Source organism: Mastigoproctus giganteus, chromosome 12 (assembly GCF_048544385.1).
Source record: "Mastigoproctus giganteus isolate SK-2022 chromosome 12, ASM4854438v1, whole genome shotgun sequence".
In the NCBI taxonomy this organism is placed as follows: Eukaryota; Metazoa; Arthropoda; class Arachnida; order Uropygi; family Thelyphonidae; genus Mastigoproctus; species Mastigoproctus giganteus.
In genome coordinates, this window is record NC_143586.1 from 49,812,746 (window position 1) to 49,833,870 (window position 21,125).

At 33.9% G+C, this 21,125-nt stretch overlaps 1 protein-coding gene across 6 annotated transcripts in view; it reads right to left on the reverse strand.

Annotated features, from left to right (window-relative positions):
• Nin (blastoderm-specific gene 25D) overlaps positions 1-21,125 on the reverse strand; it is a 535,259-nt gene that overhangs the window by 274,337 nt on the left and 239,797 nt on the right. For all 6 annotated transcript variants that reach the window (XM_090386147.1, XM_090386148.1, XM_090386149.1 and 3 more), the window contains exons 4-5: positions 15,763-15,971; positions 7,351-7,668 (exon numbers count right to left, since the gene is read on the reverse strand). In XM_090386147.1, the coding sequence (XP_090242273.1) occupies positions 7,351-7,668; positions 15,763-15,971 (527 nt within the window). The remainder of the gene's footprint in view (positions 1-7,350; positions 7,669-15,762; positions 15,972-21,125) is intronic.

Genomic DNA, 21,125 nt, shown 5'->3' on the forward strand with positions numbered 1-21,125 from the left:
TTTAAAGTTCAATGTTAGCTGGTATTACATAAATAAGTTTGAGATGGTATGCTGTTCCTCCGGTCATTTAGCTGAAGGGGTCCCTAGAGGGATTCCCCATTGCCCGTCCACCACCCCGAGAAAGCAGGCCGGATGTAGGGTATAGGTAAAGACTCTGGTGGGAATGAACTCTGGAAGTAGTTGTCTGAGCTTGCTAGGGAAGGACGAAGAAAACAAAAATAAATAAACAAACAAAAAACTCTACAAGTTTTTATTGGAAAGAGAGTGTGGGGATGGTAGTTGAGTGTTGGGAAAAAAGGGGTGAAGATAATGAAGGTGGATGATAGGAAGACATTCCACCTGGAAATTGGAAGGTAAAGGGATAGAGGAGGGGACTATTAACAGCAGAAAAGGGTTTGGGGTAGTAGAGTCCATCAGGTGAAAAGGTTTGGGTGTGTAGGTGAGAAGAGGATACTGGTATTAAGGGGGAGCAAAGTCAGAGGAACTATGACAGCAGCAAGGCTGGAGGTTGTCCCCACTGCATTCTAACTGGGGGCCTGTCAAAACAACACATGCTTTACATGTGCTCTGTCCATTTACACACCTGACATACTACATACACTTTTTTTTTTTTTATATATACATCTAGGGACATATGAATTTTCAGCACCTAGGACTACATTCACCAATTTGCATTCATCGTCATTCACATGTCCCTAGATATGAACAATCAGACAATCAATTGTTTTTTTATATATGCGTGTCACAAGCATTCATTCAGTCATTGCATGGTTTCCACACACACACACACACACACACACACACACACACACACACACACTTAATCTATACAACTTAACCTGCAGAAAGAAAATTTTTATACATATAAACATATTAAGGGTATAACATTTAGCACTTACAGAATAATCTCATGCATTCCCCATTTTTGCACATTAACCCATTCATCACAGTAACCTGAATAGGACAACATACAGTTTAATTTTTTTTTTTCCGCACAGGTTAAGTGGACTCATCTACAGGTAAATGACCCATCCAGTGGGTCATTTACCAGTGATCACAGTGTACTGATGTGGGATTGATCACAGTGTACTGATGTGGGATTTACTTAAAGACATTAACTATTGTCAAGAGTACACAGAAGGGCTTTTGCTTTAATATGGGTGAATACAGTCGTCTCAGAGTTTTTAAATTCTGTGCAGTAGGACCAATTGATGATGTTACTGAAAGCAAATTCTAAATGGGAAGCATTTAGAAAAGTAATCACAGAAGCTACTATGCTTTTCATAACAACTAAGAAATGCTATTCAAAAGCTTAAACTAAATGGATGTCAAATGAACTAATGAGACTTATGGCAAAGAATAAAAATGTATGGGATGTATATAAATGAACAGGTAATACAGAAGCCTATGGTAGATATAAACTAGTCTATAATCAAAACACAAAGGAGGTTAGGAAAACTAAGGAAGTTTACAAGAAGTCTCTGGCAAAATATGGAAAAAAAAGCAGCAAACACTTCTTTACTTATGTTAACAGTAGAAGGAAGGGATTGAATCACATTGTTCCACTTGATATCAATGGTTTAACTGTTGATCCTATTCAGGTTGCTGACAAACTGAGTAAGTGAATGTAGATGCACAATTGTGTGCATCGGCATTCACACCTGAGGAACTCTTTAGGGAAGGAGATGACAGAAGTTTATCAAACTTTAACCAGAAACTAAATGATTTTGCAATAACTGAGAGAAAAAAGGAAAAGAGAAACTGTTGAAGCTAAACATAAAAAAGGGACCTAGGATAGATGGGATCTATCCAATTATATTAAGGGAGACAGCAAAGAAGAAACTCTTAGCCAAAATTATAAGAAAAGATTTTGGTTCAAGGGAAGTCCCTATGGACTGGAGATATTATGCAACTGGATCCCTAAATCACAAAGGGAATCAAAAGGTGACATGTGTAACTGCATACTCGTTAGCTTAACTTCTATTCCAGGGAAAATAATGGATTCACCAGTTAAGGAAGTAATGCAGGTCCATATAGACAGGAATATAGTTCTACTGCAGTCACAGCATGGATTTGTTAACAGGCAATCTTGTCTGAACAATTTGATTGAATACCATGATGCAGTAAAAAAGGAACTGGATCAAAAAATAATTTTGATATCATATATTTGTATTTCAGGAAAGCTTTTGATACTGTTGCACATAAAAGACTACTGTTCAAATTGGAGAGGTATGATATTAAGAGCAAGTTACTGCTATGGATAAAGGGATGGTTGAGTGTGAGAAGGCAGAGTGGTTATTAATGGACACTGCTCTTTATCTACTAATATTGGTGTAGTTCTCCACAGTTCAGTGCTGAGCCCATTATTGTTTTCTATATTTATTAATTATACTGATGAATGTATATCAGGATTAGCGTCTTAAGTTTGCAGATGATACAAAGGTTGGCAGGGTAGTTAATGACAATGATCAAGGTAAGCTACTGTAGCAAGATTTAGAAAAATATGCAGATGGGCTCAGAAATGGCACTTGAAGTTTAATATTTGCAAATGCAAGGTACTGCATATGGGTGGCAGTAATTCCAGATTAATGTATCAACTGTGGGGGTACACTCAGGGTAGTGGAAAATGGTTAAGACACAGGGGTATTTGTGTAGTCAGATATGAAGTTCTCTGAGCAGTGCAGACAGGCTGCCATAACAGCTCATGCCATTTTGTCAATGCTATACAGGATTGCTAGCAGGGATTAAGATTATTCCATTGCACAAGGCAATAATTAGGCTAGGCCACATCTTGATTACAGCATACAGGTTTGGAGGCCTTGTTTTAGAAAGGATATAGATCTTCTGGAACTAGTGAAGAGAAAGGTAATCAGATTGGTGAGGGGAACAAAAGGGTGGTCCTACCAACAAAAGCTTCAGTTCTGCAAACTGCAGCATCTGAAGCCTAGGCACCTGTAAGACAATCTGATTGAGGTGTTTAAGGCTTTGAATGGATTGAGCAAGCTAAATGCCAATGGCATTCTTCCTCTTGCTAAGACTACACAAGTGAAGGAGCATAAATTCAAATTTAGGAAGGATGTTTGCAGGACGGATGTGTGGAAGTTTGCCTTCAGCCAGTGGGTTGTTGGAACAAAGTTCCATCTGTTGTTGTGGAAGTGGGTAATTTGCACAAATTCAAGAAAGGACTAGAAAACTATTGAAGAGTATGCACAGGTGATATGTGAAGTGTTTTTTTTTTTTTTTTTGCTGACTATGTATATTTTGCCTAACTTGGCTATGTATATTTTGTCAGTACAGGTTTGTCAAATTAGTGACTATCAGGTTGAATATTTGGCAATTTGGAAAGTGGCAAAAAGAGATTATGCAGCATCATATAGCTTACTAAGTTAAAAAATAAATAAATAAAAAAGTAGTCGAATAGTATTCTATATTAGCATTAATGAAGCAGTAGTTATGCTTATGTCATGCTAAGGAATAATGAGGCCTCTCTTCAACACATTATAACCAGTTGTTTTAGCCAATAACAGAGGAAAGATTAATTATTATGGTAGCTCAGATGAGATCATGTTTCTATTTAAAAAAAAGTTCTTGTTTATACTCCAGAAAGCCATATGGCAAAAAAACTGTTAACGACTTGAGTTTTATGAGAGCCACATACATGCACAGTATCAATTAACAATGAGTTGTGCATTTGTAAATGCATGCTGATTAACAAATGCTCTACCACAGCTAGCCGTCTGAAATGCTATATTACACTCCACAGAGTCTGCAAGCAGAATAAAATGAGCTTTTACAAAATATATCTGAAGGAATTCAGTTTGTATTTACTGCTGCAGTTTCAATAAACTTAAATAAATATATAAGCAAAATATGTTTACAGATTTCCATTCAAGTATACTTTTTGTATACACTTTTAAAATTAAACATATATAATTCATTTATATTTCTACATTTTTATAATACATGTTTAAGATATCATGCATACCAGTTCCACAAAAAGAATCATTTTAATAAAAAATAACTTATTATATTATGATTGAAAATATGCATCATTTCATAATTTAATATTATTATTATTATTAATGCAGTGTGCTCAAAAAAAATAAAGTGATATAATGTTTCTTAATTTCTTTCTGTTTCAGTTCATTAAAAGTAATTTAAGAATTATGCATGTGATTTCAGTTTCTGTCTTGGGAACACCAGTTGTTGTAGTAGTAGGTTTTAAGGAGCATCAGCAACTAAGGCCATATTGCTCAGTGAATACTGTCTTTAAATTGCACGTGTTCTGAGGATGATTTTCTGTTCAGACAAAAAACCTGAGTTTCCAGGAGAAAAAAAAAACCATGCTACCTTCACCTGTGATCAACTAACTTAGCCATGTGTTGAAAAAGCCCCATAAAAATCCTCATGTCATCGAGGGGACTTGAACTCAGGTCTTTTCCATACGGTGTGAGGACGACGATCCTACCAACTGTGCTACCCATGAGGGTGGTGACACCAGTATGTCAATGGTAGAGGATAATGCTGGCCATGAAAGCTTGGGATATTATAACATTACAGATAATGTCATTATCTACAAGTTAACCTAAACTGCCCAGTATCATTTTATACAAATAACTCACCAAAAAGGAAAATTCCCTATTTATCTAAAAATCAGGATACTGGTAATACAAAAATAGGCATATTTATGCCTACTTTTGTATGCACATTTTATATGCATATTAAGAAAAGTAACAAAGAATTACAAAGTTAAATAAAGAGAAAAGAACAAGGAACATAAGAGTTTATCTAAGCTACAAATATTCTTGGACCATTTTTATTAACTTAAAAAATGAATAAAATGCACTGTCATCAATGCGCCTAAATTAAACCACTCTTAACACCACTTGAGAAACTGTTGAAAACTGCAACAAGAAGAAATACTTAGTGCTACCTGCTACCAAGCAATTAAATAAAACTAAATCATTACATGAACTGCAAAATCAAAAAGAAACCAAATATAGAAATAAATAACAGACTGTGCTCACCTAATGACATACAATTGTCACATGTGATTCCACAAGTTGCAAAACTGCTGCCTGAAAACACTAGAAACCTACCCACACCAACAAAATTGTACATAAACACCCATTAAGAGAAATAACTAAACAAAAACATTTTTAAAAAGGGAACCTCTGGGATATCTGTTACTGTGAAAATTCCCTAAGTTTGCATTTCTGTCAAGGCCTGCTATTACAGCAAAACTCTGATACAGGCAGTATGCAGCCCAATCATTATTAATTTTGTGTTCTTCAGCTCTCCCTTTACTTTTCACATTCTTTGACATGGTTACCCCTACACTCATTTAGTTTAATTTTCTGTGTTTTCACTTTATTATCCTTGGTTATTTAAGTAATGTCATTATTAGTTATTTTAATTTTTGTATCACTTTTTATTCTAGCTCAGCAAATTTTTATTTTGCATATGCACATTATGTTTAGACCTGTCGATTGGGTCCATTCAACAGTGAAATTTGCAGTATGCTTTCTAATTTGCTTAAGGTGATGCCTGGTTACAAGATGTTAACCATATAAAAGCATACATTTGTACTACTCACATCACAGCATCCATGGCCACTTTGCTGTAACAGCAAGCCATGAGATAGATATGTGAGCTTAGGAATTTTTACCATAGCAGATAACCTATGATCAAGTTGTTACTGTGGTTCTGTGAAACTTACTTCTCTCTTTGATCAGAGATTTCTCTTAGTGGGTATCTTCTGGATAGTGGTGGTGGAGGAGGGGTTTTCTACTGTTTTCAGACGGTAATTGTACCAAACCTGTAGAATCCCATGCTGGCATGCTTCCCTGAGTGAGTGCAGACTTTTATTTGTTCAGTTTCTTTAATGATCTAGTTTTATTTAACAGCTCAGTGGCAGGCAATAGTTAGCACCTCTCAAGTATTGTTTTTGCAGCTTTCAACAGTTTCTCATATGGTATAAGAATGGTTTACATCATTCATTTTAACTAAATTTTATTCATTTAAGATATTTAAGATAAATTCATTATCCAACTGGTGGCCTGTGACATTATTTTATCCAGCACACAATTAGCAATGGAGGTTACATTAATTATTGTGGAGAGTTCATGGAGTGTTGACTTATGAAACAAATCAACTCAGTTTTGATATTATAAGTATGAAATGATTAAACTTGAAGTGATATGGTTAATATTCTTGATCACTATTTAAAATACATAATTTCCCTATTTATTTTTGCACATTTCAGGCATTTATTTTTCTGTGTTTATTTTATTTGTAATTTTATTATTGATCATTATTTACTACTGTGTTTAATTTAGTTAATTCCATAAAATAAACTTGTTTTATATGCCAATTTATTTATTTTTATTAATAACAAGTGAATCACAAAAATAAAAAGAAAAATTTCTCTTACATTTTCTCTCTTCCCCTAAAAGGGATGGGGCACCCTATCATCATATAATAATTCTTCTAGGTGTCTCTGTCTTTAAAAAACAGGCTATTATGTAATACCAAATTTGAAATATTTGAATAGGTCTATACTGTATATTTATTCCCAATTAGCTGGAAAGGACTTTTGTTTATTGAATGTATTCCCAATAATGCACATGCAATTTATATGCATCTGAGAAACTTTTTGTTGTTGTTGTTGGGACGATGTTTTGCATATTAAATAATGCCATTCCCAATGGTGAATGTGTGTATCTAGTTGTGAGCAAACTAGGTTTGCTTGCAAATACATACATACCTGAAGTGCTTACCCTAACGTGTACTATGATGTTATTTAGCTCTCATAGCTTCAGTTCAGGTTTTTGCCCTAAATGTTTATTTGATTTTGAAACTTATGGTTACTTAGTTTAAAGTTGTGTAGTTCAATTTTAACTACGGAGAAAAAAGTCACTAATGAGACAGAAATATATTGCAAAATGAGTATTTGGCCTTCAATATGTAGTTTAATTTTTGAGTATTTATTAAATTTCTGAAAAAACAAATGCAGATGTGTTTTTATTTTAATTAATAATAATTAATAAATATTTTCTATGTTTATTAACTTTATTGCTTTCTTCATTATTTTTTAAATAATAGAGTTAATAAACATTTTCTATAGTTTGGAAAATGCCTATTAACTGCCATTTATCTTTCATATTAGCAATAAACATTTTTACATCAGGTATTTATGATTTTTTTTTCCCAACATAAGCATATTCATTATGTCTACAATCAAAAAGCAAATTATATAGACAGACAAAAGTGGACATGCATGCATGCAAGCACAATTAAGATTTTAAAAAAACTATTCATACACCAACTAATTTAATTAAATCTCCTCACCTCTTCTGACATTTCCATTCCTATATGTTCACAAACATGTGCCAGTTCTTCAATGTTCAAATAACCATCTTCTCCAACACCTAGCTTCTTCCATATTCCTTGAAGATATTCTTCGGGATTGCTCTCTTGAAAAGTAAGGCTTGTATCAGACTCCACAGGTGCTCCTAACTGCAGATTAATTTCTGCTTCAAATGCCTCTGAAGTAGAGCAATCTCTGGAGGAATTAGCCGACTGAGAATTGGAGAGACGACCAGATTTGGAAGGTGGCTGAGGACTTGTAGCCATAGTTACCCTTCTCTTACTAGGTAATGCTTCACTCTACAGAAAAATTCATAAATTATATAAAACCAGTAAACTTTCATGCAGTAACTTGTTAATATGAAAAGAAGGAAATTTTATGCATATCTCATTGTAACTACATTTAAGTAATAAATTATGATTATTAAAATTAAATATTAACAAAACAAAATGTAAATAGTGAAGCATTATTTAAAATGTTCCAAAATATTTTTACTACAAGCTTTCAGAGGTGAGAGGTCCCCATCCATTTCCTGATGAAGTAGCAATAATCACTGAAATATTCTGAGAAGTTGGAGAATCTAGGTGAGGTGAAAGCTTCCTTTATTACATTGGTCCCAAAAAAAAGAAAAGTATTCTAGTATCAGAGTTTGATGATGATGCTTCATAATCTTTGTATTATCCCTATACTGAGAGAGAGAGAGAGAGATTTTTCTTTTCTTCTCTAAATCCTAACCTTCGTAACTTAGCAGTGTTGGAAATCATCCTGAATAAAAATGCAAGGAATTGTTTATTTTAATTACACAGACATTCATACTGCAAACTGAAGTAAAGATTGACAGAAGACTCCAGAAACACCAGACTGGAGAATGCAGCTAAGAACAACAGAGCCTGCCATAATATCAGAATAAAGATTAAAAGCACCAAGATTTCTTACATCATCTCCAGTTGGGCATTTCAAGATTTTTTTTCCCTATTGTTTAATTAAGTTTCTGTATTACTGTCCACAGTCACTGAAGAAAATGTTTGTTGAAGCCTGGATGACACAGGCAGGTCCATTTCCTTCCTCACCAGTCCAAGTTCAAGCATTCAACCAAGATATTAATAACAAAACAGCAATCCTCTCCTCCTCCTCAAAAGGCTATGCTCCTCTGGGATTAAGAAGGCTCACCAGGATTGTAGGTAGAGCCCAGAAAAACCCCTAGAATATCCTAAAAATTTCTCAGTTCTACAGATGCAGATGACAGCAACTTCCAATAAAATCATCCTGGAGTGCCACAACTCTCTAAGGAGTCTGCAACAACATCACCACCCCCAACAAATTCTTATTCACCCAAGTTAGCCCTCCTAGAAAGTCTATAAAATGTCATCTCCTCTATCAGACACCAATTAATATCCACTGGCAGTTGTTTGTGGACAACTTGAAAGTCTGCACTGGTACAAACACCTAGCTTGATGAATTTTTTCAGATTAAGTAAGTTTCATTCTAACCACTGTCTCTGATCTTTAATATTATTTAATTATTTTTTGATTCAGAGAAACCAAATATGGCTGTTGATCATTACACAGGTTTTTGGGATAACAAGTCATTAAAACTTTTACTTTTCCATTCATATATTGTACTCAGCCTCCACATTACTTAGTTTAATTAAATGTTTCACTTCTTCCTTTCATAGTGATTTAGCCACATCAATCCTCTTCAAGCATAATGATACTTTTGGTTCTCATCCAAACAATATCTTTTAGGTTATGCTGAGCAAGTTGAAGTTAAATTTATATATTATCTACAGAGTAAAGCCAGGACAGATGGTAACACATTTTTTTTTAAATTATTATAGAACTTAAGGAGCAGACTGTAGTAGATAGAAAGAGCATAAGTGCAATTGCTATTACCTTTTTTATTAATGAAAGCATTGTAAGACCAAATTATCAATATCACATTGTCCAAAATTTAAATTTAAAAGAAAAAAACTTTTTGGCCATCCGTCCTATGCTTGTAGGAAAGTTTTAAGTTTTTGAGATTTTCTTTCCTTTCCTTTGTTTATTAGCTTCCTGCCACAAGGACAATATCTGTCAGAATATAAAGTACACGATTCATGGAGCCAGCATTAGTATGTAAGTCACCTGATCCAGTCTGAAGATGATATACTTTCATTATAAGGTTCATAACATTTAAAAACATTCATTTTTTTGAAAATCACTTCCTAATCAGATAAGTTGATAGCAAAATTATCATCTGAGGAGGAGTCAAAGTTCAGACTTTAACTTTTCTTCCTTTAATTTTTTTTTTTAACATGCATTTACTTTTTACACCCTTGAATAAATTCTGCAGCTGTAGTAAAATTTGCAGCTAACTGTTTCCTCTGATTTTCTGGCATATGAACAACCTTGGAATGGGTGAAATTTTGTTAACAATTTTTGCAGGTCTGGTATGTGTGGTTTTAAACCTCATTTACACTCATTAACAAATATACGTTCATTTTTGTTATTTTCATGGGGTATTTCATTGGAGTGAAATGTATATGCTATGATAGGCAATTTGTCCAAAAGGAAAACGTTCTTATAACCTGAACTCCACCATGCACTATTTTGAGATGTTTTAGCTCCAGTCCACATCATAAAAAGCACTTTCCCAAAATGAAATCTTGAGAACTTCCTGTTTTCATCTGTCACTATACATGCACTGCACGCTTCTTCGAGATATAATTATGTAAGATCTGAAAAATGCAAAATAGTTCACATGGTTAGGTAAAGAATGCATCAAAATTTCATATTCAGCTGCTATTTCCAACATGATGTAAGAGTCCATATGACTATCCAAGATTAGTAAGCACTTCCAGGATGGTTTGCATGATATAAAGTGATTTTAAAGACAATCCACAAAAATGTCTGAATTTTCCAACATTTTTCCACCCAGACTCTCTTCTCATTGTTACAAATGAACTCTGGCATATTACTTTCAAATTATGCAATTTTTTATTCATACCTTTTAAGATAAAATAAAGCAGAACATTATCTTTCATTACAGCAAACTATTAATATATTATAATCTTTCCTTCATTGATGGAATCACTTCCATATGCATATAATTTATAGTTCTTTTCATTGTGACAACGTTTTTAGATATGTTGTTCAGCTGAAGGCCACTTTCACGGATGTAACAGATAATGCCTGAGCTTTTAAGGTCATTTTCTAGCATTATCTTAGTTACCAGTTCAAATAGGCAGTTTTTTTTATATATATTTTTTTATGCTTGTGGCATATGCAACTGAAATTCTCTTTGATTTTCTTAGACTAACCAGGATTATACACATTCCATAATTGACTTAAACCAGTCTCACCCAGCAATTTTTTTTCTGCATTAAAAAAATTTGCCCTCAATGCTTAAAAGTTTATTCCTAAAGACTACAAAAGTTACACACGCACACACCAAAGTATAATATTAGTGGCGGCAAATAATGCAAGAAAGCAAGCTTATACAGCATCAGCCCCCCCCAAAAAAAACCCTTCCCATTTCACCCATCCAGTCACTCCAAATGTTTGTCTAGTACAGCCTTAAATTTATTTAATCTATCAACTTCCACAACAACAGATGGAAGTCTGTTCCAGCAATCAACTACCCGTTGGCTAAAGGCAAACTACCGCACATCCATTCTACAACTGTCTTTCCTCAATTTGAATCTACGTCCCCTCAGGTTCGTAGTCTGAGCAAGCAGAAGTATCCCATCAGCATTGAGCCTGCTCAAACCATTCAAGACCTTATATACCTCAATCAGATCACCTTGCAGGTGCCTAGTCTTTAGATGCTGCAACTTGCAGAATTTAAGCCTTTCTTCATAAGTGCACCCTTTTGTTCCTCTCACCAATCTTGTTTCCCTTCTCTGTACTCGTTCTAGCAACTCTACATCCTTCCTAAAATGAGGCCCCCAGACCTGTATATAGTACTCAAGGTGTGGCCTGACCATTGCCTTATATAAAGGGATAATCACCTCCTTGTCTCTGCTAGCAAAATTCCTATATATCATTGACAAAACTCCATGACCTGCTCTGGCAGTCCATCTGCACTACTCAGAGAACTTCATATCTGACTACACAATTACTCCCAGGTCTTTTTCATTCTCCACCTCCCTGAGTGTAGTACCACAGAGTTGGTACGTTTCTCTTGGGTTAATGCTACCCATATGCAGTACTTTGCATTTTTCAATGTTAAACTTCAGTTGCCACTTCTCAGCCCATCTGCCTAACTTTTCTAGATCCTGTTGCAGTAGCATACTGTGTTTAGTGTCATTAACAACCCTGCCAATCTTTGTATCATCTGCAAACTAGGACATTAAGCCTGATATACCTTCATTGATATCATTGATAAATACATAAAACAATAATGGGCCCAGCTCCAAACCTGGTGGACTCCGCTAATAACATTAGTTCACGTAGAGGACTAATGTTCAATTTCCACATATATCCAAGTGAAGGAAGCTAAAAAGTGTGCCTTTGAGGGGAGGTGGGTTACTGGCTTTCTTTAAGCATATATGCAGAATGATATTTTATCCTAAGAGTGCTGAAGAGAATGAAATTACTTTGTGGGATTAGCAGGAAATTGAAGAGCATTTTTAAACGTTTTTTTTATTAATTTGGAATTATATAACATTTTTCATAATATTTTTTCTGGATCAATTCAGAACCTAAAAACAATGATAAAAAGTTTATATAAACACATGCCCTATATGTCCTATCTATTGTGCAACTGTTATGTGTGTGTGCTATTGTCCTTTGTAGACTTTTCTAGAAGGTGGGAATGTTGCTTTTTCCACATCATCTGTTTTGACTTTTACCTTATACTGACAGAATCACAATTACATCATAGTGAATACAATTCTCCTTTTACTCAGTTTTATCCATCTCCTCTGTGATTACATTGTAAACAGTGGCATAGTTATTATTTTATTCAAATCTGTTTTTCATTTGTACTGATTTACAATCTCTTTTATCTTCACTCCCATTTTGATTACCTATTTTAACTGAGTTCATTTCAATTTTTCATTACCATTACTTTGTATGACTTTAAATCCATTATTATAATGTTATGCATTTAATTAACTTATGAGATTGAACTCTTTGCTTCAAAAAAAACAACTTCAAAAAACTTCTTTACATTTTATCCATTAGCTTTTTATTTTTGTATCTTGACTCTACACGTTCAATTTGTGATTGTTGCTTGTTGACAATGAGATTATTGTATAGTTCATTATGCCACTCTTTAGACAGTTAATACAATACCAATTGCACATGCAATTAGAAGTTGACTAGATATTGTTCTGTATATTTATGAATTAAATAAATATTAACAAGGGAACAGACAATGTAGTGAGGAAACACTTTCTGCATGCTATAACCTCTCAGAGATGGCAGAGCATACATATACAGGGTGTCTCAAAAATATACGGCATAACTTCAGGAATGAGTTCCTCATATGTAGACAATAAAAATATTTTATATCAACATAGTTCGGGAAATGCTTGGTTTCCGAGTTATTAACCGGAATGTCTTATCTCCCTCAGGTGATTTCCTTCATCACAAGGTACTGACAGAATCTGGTGGTTTTCCATTCCAACCATGTACTCAAATCAGGAGCAAGCGGATATATATGCACTTTATGTATGGTTTGGCGGACGGCAATGCTCTGGAGGCTCATTGTTTGTACCACGAAAGGTTCCCAGAACAAAGATGTCCAGACAGGAAAACATTTGAAGGTATCCATTGCCACCTTTATGAACATGGGACCTTTACACCTCGTGCTGCCAACAGAGGACAACCAAGATCTACGACTCCTGAAGTAGAGGGTGGACCAACTGCCTGGCCTCATGCTCTCCACATTTAAACCCACTAGATTTCTTCTTGTGGGGCCATTTAAAGTCATTGGTGTATTCGACTCTGGTGGCTGATGTGGAAACTGTCCGCAATCGAATTGTGGCAGGTTTTGAGACAATACAAAACATGCCAGGAATTTGGCATCGTCTTTGCAAGACGATGAGACGTCGATGTGAGGCCTGTATTCAAGCAGAAGGTGGACATTTTGAACAATTACTATAAGGTGATGTGAACAGTTAAGTGTCATAGACAGACCTTCAAAACTGGGAAACCAAGAATTTCCGGAACTATGTTGACATTAAATATTTTTATTGTCTATATATGAGGAAATCATTCCTGAAGTTATGCCATGTATTTTTGAGACACCCTGTATTTACAAAAAGAGAAGAAAGCTTTACTGCACATAAAGCCATTTTTAATGAAGAAATAAGATAAGTCTGTACATTATAATCATGGGGACATCTCACCACAGAATATTCTTCAACAATAATGATAGAAATGGCTACAAGAGAATTACATGAAAAATAACATTTTAAGTATTCTTTCTCTCATGCAAATTCCTCTCAACCTTTTCTATCATTTTCACTGAAGATCTTCAAGGCAAGGTTGTATGTGGCTGTTTCTTATTATGCCATTAAAGCAATTTTATATGAAGCAAAATACTACTCTCATATGAGTACTCTGATATGTAAATATACCTGCATAAATTATACCATTTGACTATTTCATTAGTGCATATATTTGCATAATATATATAAAAGAAACACAAGGACAAAAAAAAAATTTTTCAAGAAATATAAACAATGTACACAGCATTTTAGTTTCATTTATTTGTTCTAATGAAATTATACATGAAAGGCTACTTGTGCAGTTTTGATTGTAAAGATCTCCCCAGCCACTCTTCTGTGCAGAATAGTTTGTGAACAGCAAAAAAGTTTCTATTAATGTCAGTGAAATTAAACTTTAATTTCAGTTCAAGGTTTTAATTTGGGGAGACATATTTTAGTTATTTTTTAAAATTTATCTAATGGGGTCAGTATTGCATTCAAGCTAAATCCACTATTAATATGTTAAAATACAGTATTTCAGAGTTTAGTTTGAGATTTTAGTTTTATAATAAATATTAAGGTAAGCTTCAGTGCATTAACTTCTCTTTAGTTTCTCAGCACAAGAAAGAGGTGCTTCATGTTTCACAAGGTTGGAATATTCAACAGTAGTAAATAAGTTATTGCACTGATGACATATACAATACATAAACATAATACAAAATATTATACTGATATTTAGGCTTTTATCTAAGTTTTTTTTTTTTAATGTGTTAAAAATCAAATACTTGAAAAGACTTTCTAATGCAGATTGTAATTTGCTAGCTTACATATAAAGAATCTTCAAGTAATATGATTTTTTGTAAGATGGAAAGACTGATCATTTAAGTCACGGACATATAGTACTATCACTCTTGTAAGTTTCATCTAAATCCCTCTAATTTGCACTGAATTACATCTAACAATATCCCTCGGATATGTTCAGACTCAGTTGTCCAACAATATCAACTGAACTAAATTTTGTCACTTATGATCATTTTATTTCTGGTTTGTTTGTTTACTTATTTTATTATTATATTTTTTTCATAATGGAAAATTCAGACACTAAACATACACCATACATTAATACATATAAGACAATGTATTATATAGTGTATAGCATTGTACACTATTGTGTCCAGTGAGATTTGAATGATGCAGATACAGTAAAAGAAAGGAAAAAAGTTTACATGATCAGTTGATGGATACTATGATTTCAAATGCATAAATATTTCCCACAAGAATAGAAACTGTGGTCAACAACTTATACTTATGCAGCAAAGAACTTTAACCTCAGAAAATCATGGATGAAACCAGACATATCATAATTTGTGATCTAAACAGTGAAATATCCACTTAAAATGATGCCATATATGCAAAAGACTTGCCAATGCACTTTGAAGAAGGTTAAAGATTTCCTAGTTGTACTGTGACTGGTGAAAAGATGGTGGCTTACCATTATGATCCGGAAACCAAGCAACAGTGAAGCGAATAGAAGCATTTAAATTGACTGCAGCCCTCCCTTCTCCTCAAAAAAGTTTCATTCTGATATAAAAAAAATAGTAGTTGTATTTTTTGTTTACTAAGTCATCTTCACATGTACTTTATGGCACATGGTACATAACCTTCAATAAAGAAGCAAATGTTTAAATTAGTTATAATGGAAAACACTGTTTACAATTCATGAAAAACATTGTGTGAAAAATTATTTTTGCATTACAACAATGTCACACTGTACACTACGACTACTGTTCTACAAATCATGATTAACATTGGTAATGCAATGTGCTGCTGACCCCACCCAATTTAAAACCAAATTTCTTTGTATTCTTAAGGTTGATGATAGTTGAATGCATGGTAGCTTCATATGCCAAATTAAATAATCAGCCTTCATATGTATTTTGAGAGGAGGGGAAAGAAGCATTATCATTTTATCTCATACCTTATTAGAAGTATCACTTTTTGCAGGTGATATATTCCATGATGGAGCAGGAGGAACAGGAGCTCCTTCTACAGAACCTATAGCACATCCAACTTCTGAAGTTGGGCTTTCCAAAGAAAGATCTGGATCACTGTCAACAATTGATGCTGGTCTAGAACGCCGACCATACTTTTTCTTCCCAAATGTAAACTTTGGTGACACTTCACGGTCTGTAAAATAATTAAGTAAATAAATGAATAAATAATAAATGAGTGCTTTTATTTAGAAATCCTTTTGAGTTTTCATAAAAATATTCATATAAGAATTACAAGAAAAATTAATACAGTGTTTCATAACACATGGGCTCTATTTTTAATGTCAATTCAAGAACTGAAAACAATGGAGAGTTCACATAAGCATTTGTCTGATTTTGAATGGTTATGAAGTTATGGCTGTTTGAATTTTTAAAAAAAAATGGCTTTAGAGTTTTCAATGGTAAAAATAATAAATAAGAATAAGCAGACACAGGCCTTGTGAAATGTTTATTCATTCTAGGCATATGTTTGATTAGGCATATGTTTGATTAGTCTTATATTTTTTATTTTATTATTATTTTTTACCATTGAAAACGCCAAGCCATTTTTTTTTTTTTTTTTTTTTAAATTCAACCAACCATAGCTCCAAACTGTTCGAAATCAAACAAATGTTAACATGAACTGTTTTCATTGTTTTCAGGTCCTGAATTGACCCTGAAAGTATGGCTCACATGTTATGAAAAACCCTGTATATTCTAAAAATGAAGTAATAAATAATCAAAAATAATCTATTTTTATAAGTTTTGTTTGATAATTATTATTTTTGGAACATCGATTTCGAAGAATACTTAGACACTTCTGTGCATTTTTTCTATTTCTGACCTGCCAGCTGAGATTTGAACTGAAAAGGCAAAAGTTGTGCTTTTTTCTTTAACATCTCTAACCGATAAAATATATAGAATTAAAATAAACATAAAAATATGTATTTACACATAATAACTGATAAAAATTAGTGAATTAAAATAAAATAAAAGTAAGGTGAACACAAAGAAAAAGAAGGAATAAAAACATATGGTAGCTTTTGATATCCCAGGATGTCTTTATCAACCATAAAATTCATATAAAAATGCTACAATTCAATAAATAGATGAAGCAGTACCAGAGCATGGTGGGAGGATCATGTAGCCAGTAACTAATCTTGCAATGTCCTGCTATGCCATCTGCTATCCTTCTAGATTATGACTTGCTTAAAGTCAGAGAGGATGTGGAGGCCTCAGTTATGGTTAAAGCAAGTTATGGTAACATAAGACAATTCCCACCTCCAGCAATGATACAGCTGACAGGCATGACCTACCACATAAACTTCATTAGGATCAAGTGCATGACCTAAACTCCAAAAATATTCAGCCAGAGGAGAATCCTGAACATACATCCTTCCTCTGAAATAAGAGTTTGTATCTATGTGGTCTTGCAGACACCATGTCTGCAAGACCACACAGACATTATTAATTAACATGGACACAATAAACGACTACTCTGCACAAATATTGGCAAGGGTGGTTTCATTTATAAGACCACTTGACAAAAAAGCTGGAAGTTGAATACATTGGACAACTTCCACTTGAAAATACAACTGATCCTACAGGAAAGACCTGGAAAAAAGGGAATGAATGCTGTGGCCAATAGCAGGGGATTTTATTTTGAGAATGCAAGTTGATGGGGGGGGGGTAAACCTGTCCAGTGACATCTCAGGAAAGGCATATTTGTGAAAATTGTGCTTTATGGAATGATCACTTATTGTCTAGATGTGGATGTGCTTCAATTGATCCAAGTACAATATAACATGGTGTGAGCAATAGAGGCCTTGTTACAAATGCAAGGCTGTAGTAAAGCATATGAATTGCTTGCACACAAACGTCCTATACATCCCCTTCCTAGACCTTTTAGTTAGATACATTGGCCTCTGCAATTATTTACAGAATTAGGGATTAAAGAATTTAAAGAATTTACCTCCCTTTTTGATACTGAACTGAATGTTATATTCAAATCCTGAACTGAATATTATATTCAAATCCTGAACTGAATGTTATATTCAAATCCATTGACATGTGCTAATGCCTGGTCCTCACAGCTAGCCCTCACTACAGTGCCACCACATAAACAGGGACATATATGGGTCAAATTTAAAATATTAGTTTCAAGATCTTGCTTCACTAAATTTACTACTATGAAACTGATAGGCAACCCTGTGGTGGTGGTGCACCTAATTAGACAAAATATGTAGGCCTCAAATACTGTAGTCATCATCATCATCAGCCATTTTCAATCCACTGCAGGATGAAGCCTCTCCAGTAACTTTCCAGTTCCTTCCGGTTTATACAATGGCTATCCATTTACTACCCATAAACTCATGAATTTCATCTGTCCATCTGCATTGTGGTCTTCCAGGTTTTCTCTTAGCTCCTCTTGGGTACCATTCTGTTATTTTTTTAGTCCATCTGTCATGTCTTTGAGCTATATGTCCTGCCCATGACCATTTTGGTTCTTTAGTTTTGATAAGAATGTCCTTTATTTGTGTTTGCTGGCTAATCCATGTGTTTATCTTCTTATCTAACAGTCTTATTCCTAATATAATTCATTCCATTCTTAGCTGCATAGTTTTCAGCTTTTCTTCCATTTTTTTGGTAAGTATCCAAGTTTCACTTCCATAAGTCATGGTAGGAGTATACATTGGTTCATTATTTTACGTTTCAAATCAATTGGGATATTGCTTCTCAGTATGTGACTATATTTCCTGAATGCTATCCATCCGAAATTTATTCTTGTCTTGACTTCCAGCTATTTATCATTATTACAGCTAATGACTTGTCCCAGACAAGTATATGAATCCACCTTTTCAATTACTGCTCCTTCAATCATTATATCCATTTCTGTGGCATACTTGTTCATCATTACTTTTGTTTTAGTCATATTCATCTTTAGTCTGAAATCCTTACTAACTCTGCATAACTGATTAAGGTTTTCCTCTAATTCTTTGGGATCATGGCTTATGATCACAATGTCATCTGCAAATCGTAAATGGTTTAGGCACTTTCCATTCACATTGCCTCCTCTCTGCAACCAGTCAAATCTTCTAAAGCTTCTTTAAAGGCAGCAGTAAACAACTTCAGAGATGTGTCTCCTTTCTCCAATTTTAAATTTGCTACTGTCTTTGTCTAGTCTAATAAAGGAGGTGGCGTTCTCATATATTTTCTTCAAAATCATAATGTATGGAGTGTCTATGCCTTGCCTTTCCAGTGTCCGAAACATTGCCATATGCTGTATAGAGTCAAATGCCTTTTCATAATCCACAAATGGAAGGCATAATGGTGTTTTACATTCATTTGCTTTCTCCTCTAGCTGCGATATTACGTGAAGGGGATCCATAGTTGATAACCCTGTCCTAAAGCCAGCTTGCTCTTTCAGTTGATTCTCATCAAGTATTCCTTCTAATCTGTTAGTAATGATCCTTGTGAACAACTTGTAGATGTGTGTGGGACAACAAGCTAATTGGTTTATAATTTCCAATTTATCTCCTTTCTTATGTAGCAAAATTATGATTGCATTATTATTCCATTACTTAGGCATCACACCTTTCCTAATGTATTTTGTGAAGAGTCTTGCTAGTTTCTGTGTCATGTCTCTTCCTCCTAATTTTAACAATACTGTAGTAATACCAGCCAAATAGAGTCGAGAGCTCACAATATACCAGAAATTGACAATTTAGTTCTGCTGCCAAGAGTAGAGTCATTACGTAAATCATTTCTGACACATCTAATGGCCAGTTCTATAGGGATAAATGTAAACAGTCATACAGCATCAAATGATACCATGACATAATCCTAAGGAGTATACAAGTTACACATAAACTTAAAGAAATCATTACTGTACTTCACTAAATAGTCAGATGATGAAATCAAAAGATTCAGGAGAGTGCTAAGACCTTCCCAACCAAGAAAGCCTCTCTCATTCTTTCTCTTACATTTCATCTAATCAAGATTAATGCAATCTTAATGCCAAATTAATGAAACAGATAAAATTGAAATCTTTAAAAATGACTAGCAAAATAACAGATAATCCAAAGAATCATACTGAAATAATTTCTTTGATTAAATCATATTCTGTTAATACTTTGTCCACGGCAATATTTTATTCATAAAAAAGGGAAACAAGGCTTCTCTGTCAAATTATTGAGTAATACAACAATATGATATTTCATGTACAGTAAATTCATCATGATATAGCAAATTTTCATTACATTATTTTCTACCAGCTGGTGTGTGTGTGTGTGTGTGTGTGTGTGTGTGTGTGTGTGTGTGTGTGTGTGTGTGTGTGTGTGTGTGTGTGTGTGTGTGTGTGTGTGTGTGTGTGTGTGTGTGTGAGAGAGAGAGAGATTATTGTAAAGAAATTGATCCCAGGCTATTACTGCTGTATGACATCTTTGCCACAAATTTCTTATCCCAACAGTGGAAGAAACTTCTTCAGCAGCCTAAAGGACTAGTAGTCTCATATGAAAGGTGTGAAATGCAGGAGATGCACAAAACTTCCCACATATTACTACTACGTGAAGAAATTCTATAACTGCATGATAGTGTTTTAATATAACAAGTTTGATAAAATTGCATTATCATCAAGACGTAGTCCAGCTTTATTAAACTAAGGTTGTCATTAGAAGTGTTAAATAAATTCTTAAAGATATTTTTATGATGGAATACACTAAATTTAATGATTTTGCATCCCCACGGCCAAGTTAATTTACCATATAAATGGTAAATCAATATAAATGTATGATACAATATCAAAACATTTCATCTCTTATAAATGTGCTCCTTGATATAGGCAACCATGATAAGTATTCTTCCCTAGCAGGCTTTAGACACATCTCTCCCTATCAGGCCTTCACTATGAGACTTATGATGGCAAAGTGATGGTTGATTCTCAAGGTAGACATTAACAGCCCTAGATTAATAGTTAAAGGTAGTAGTTAATTTAACAATTAAATAATTAAGGAAATGAGTAGCATATTCTGTGATGACTTTAATTAGTCACCACAAGTTTAGACTATGAACTCCATTATGGAGTACCTCAAGTCCTTGTTATTCTTATTTAACATTTTTTTTTTCCCTGTCAGTGTTCTATTTTTAATGCACTTATATATGAACTCTTGAAATTTTTATCCTTAAGAGTAACTATTATATCTAGAATAACGGACTGTAACGTATCTAATGTTTATTACTTATTAAATTCACCCCTGTAAAACCATACAGACAAGGAACATGAAAGTTGTAGGTTATTTTACAAATTATTATT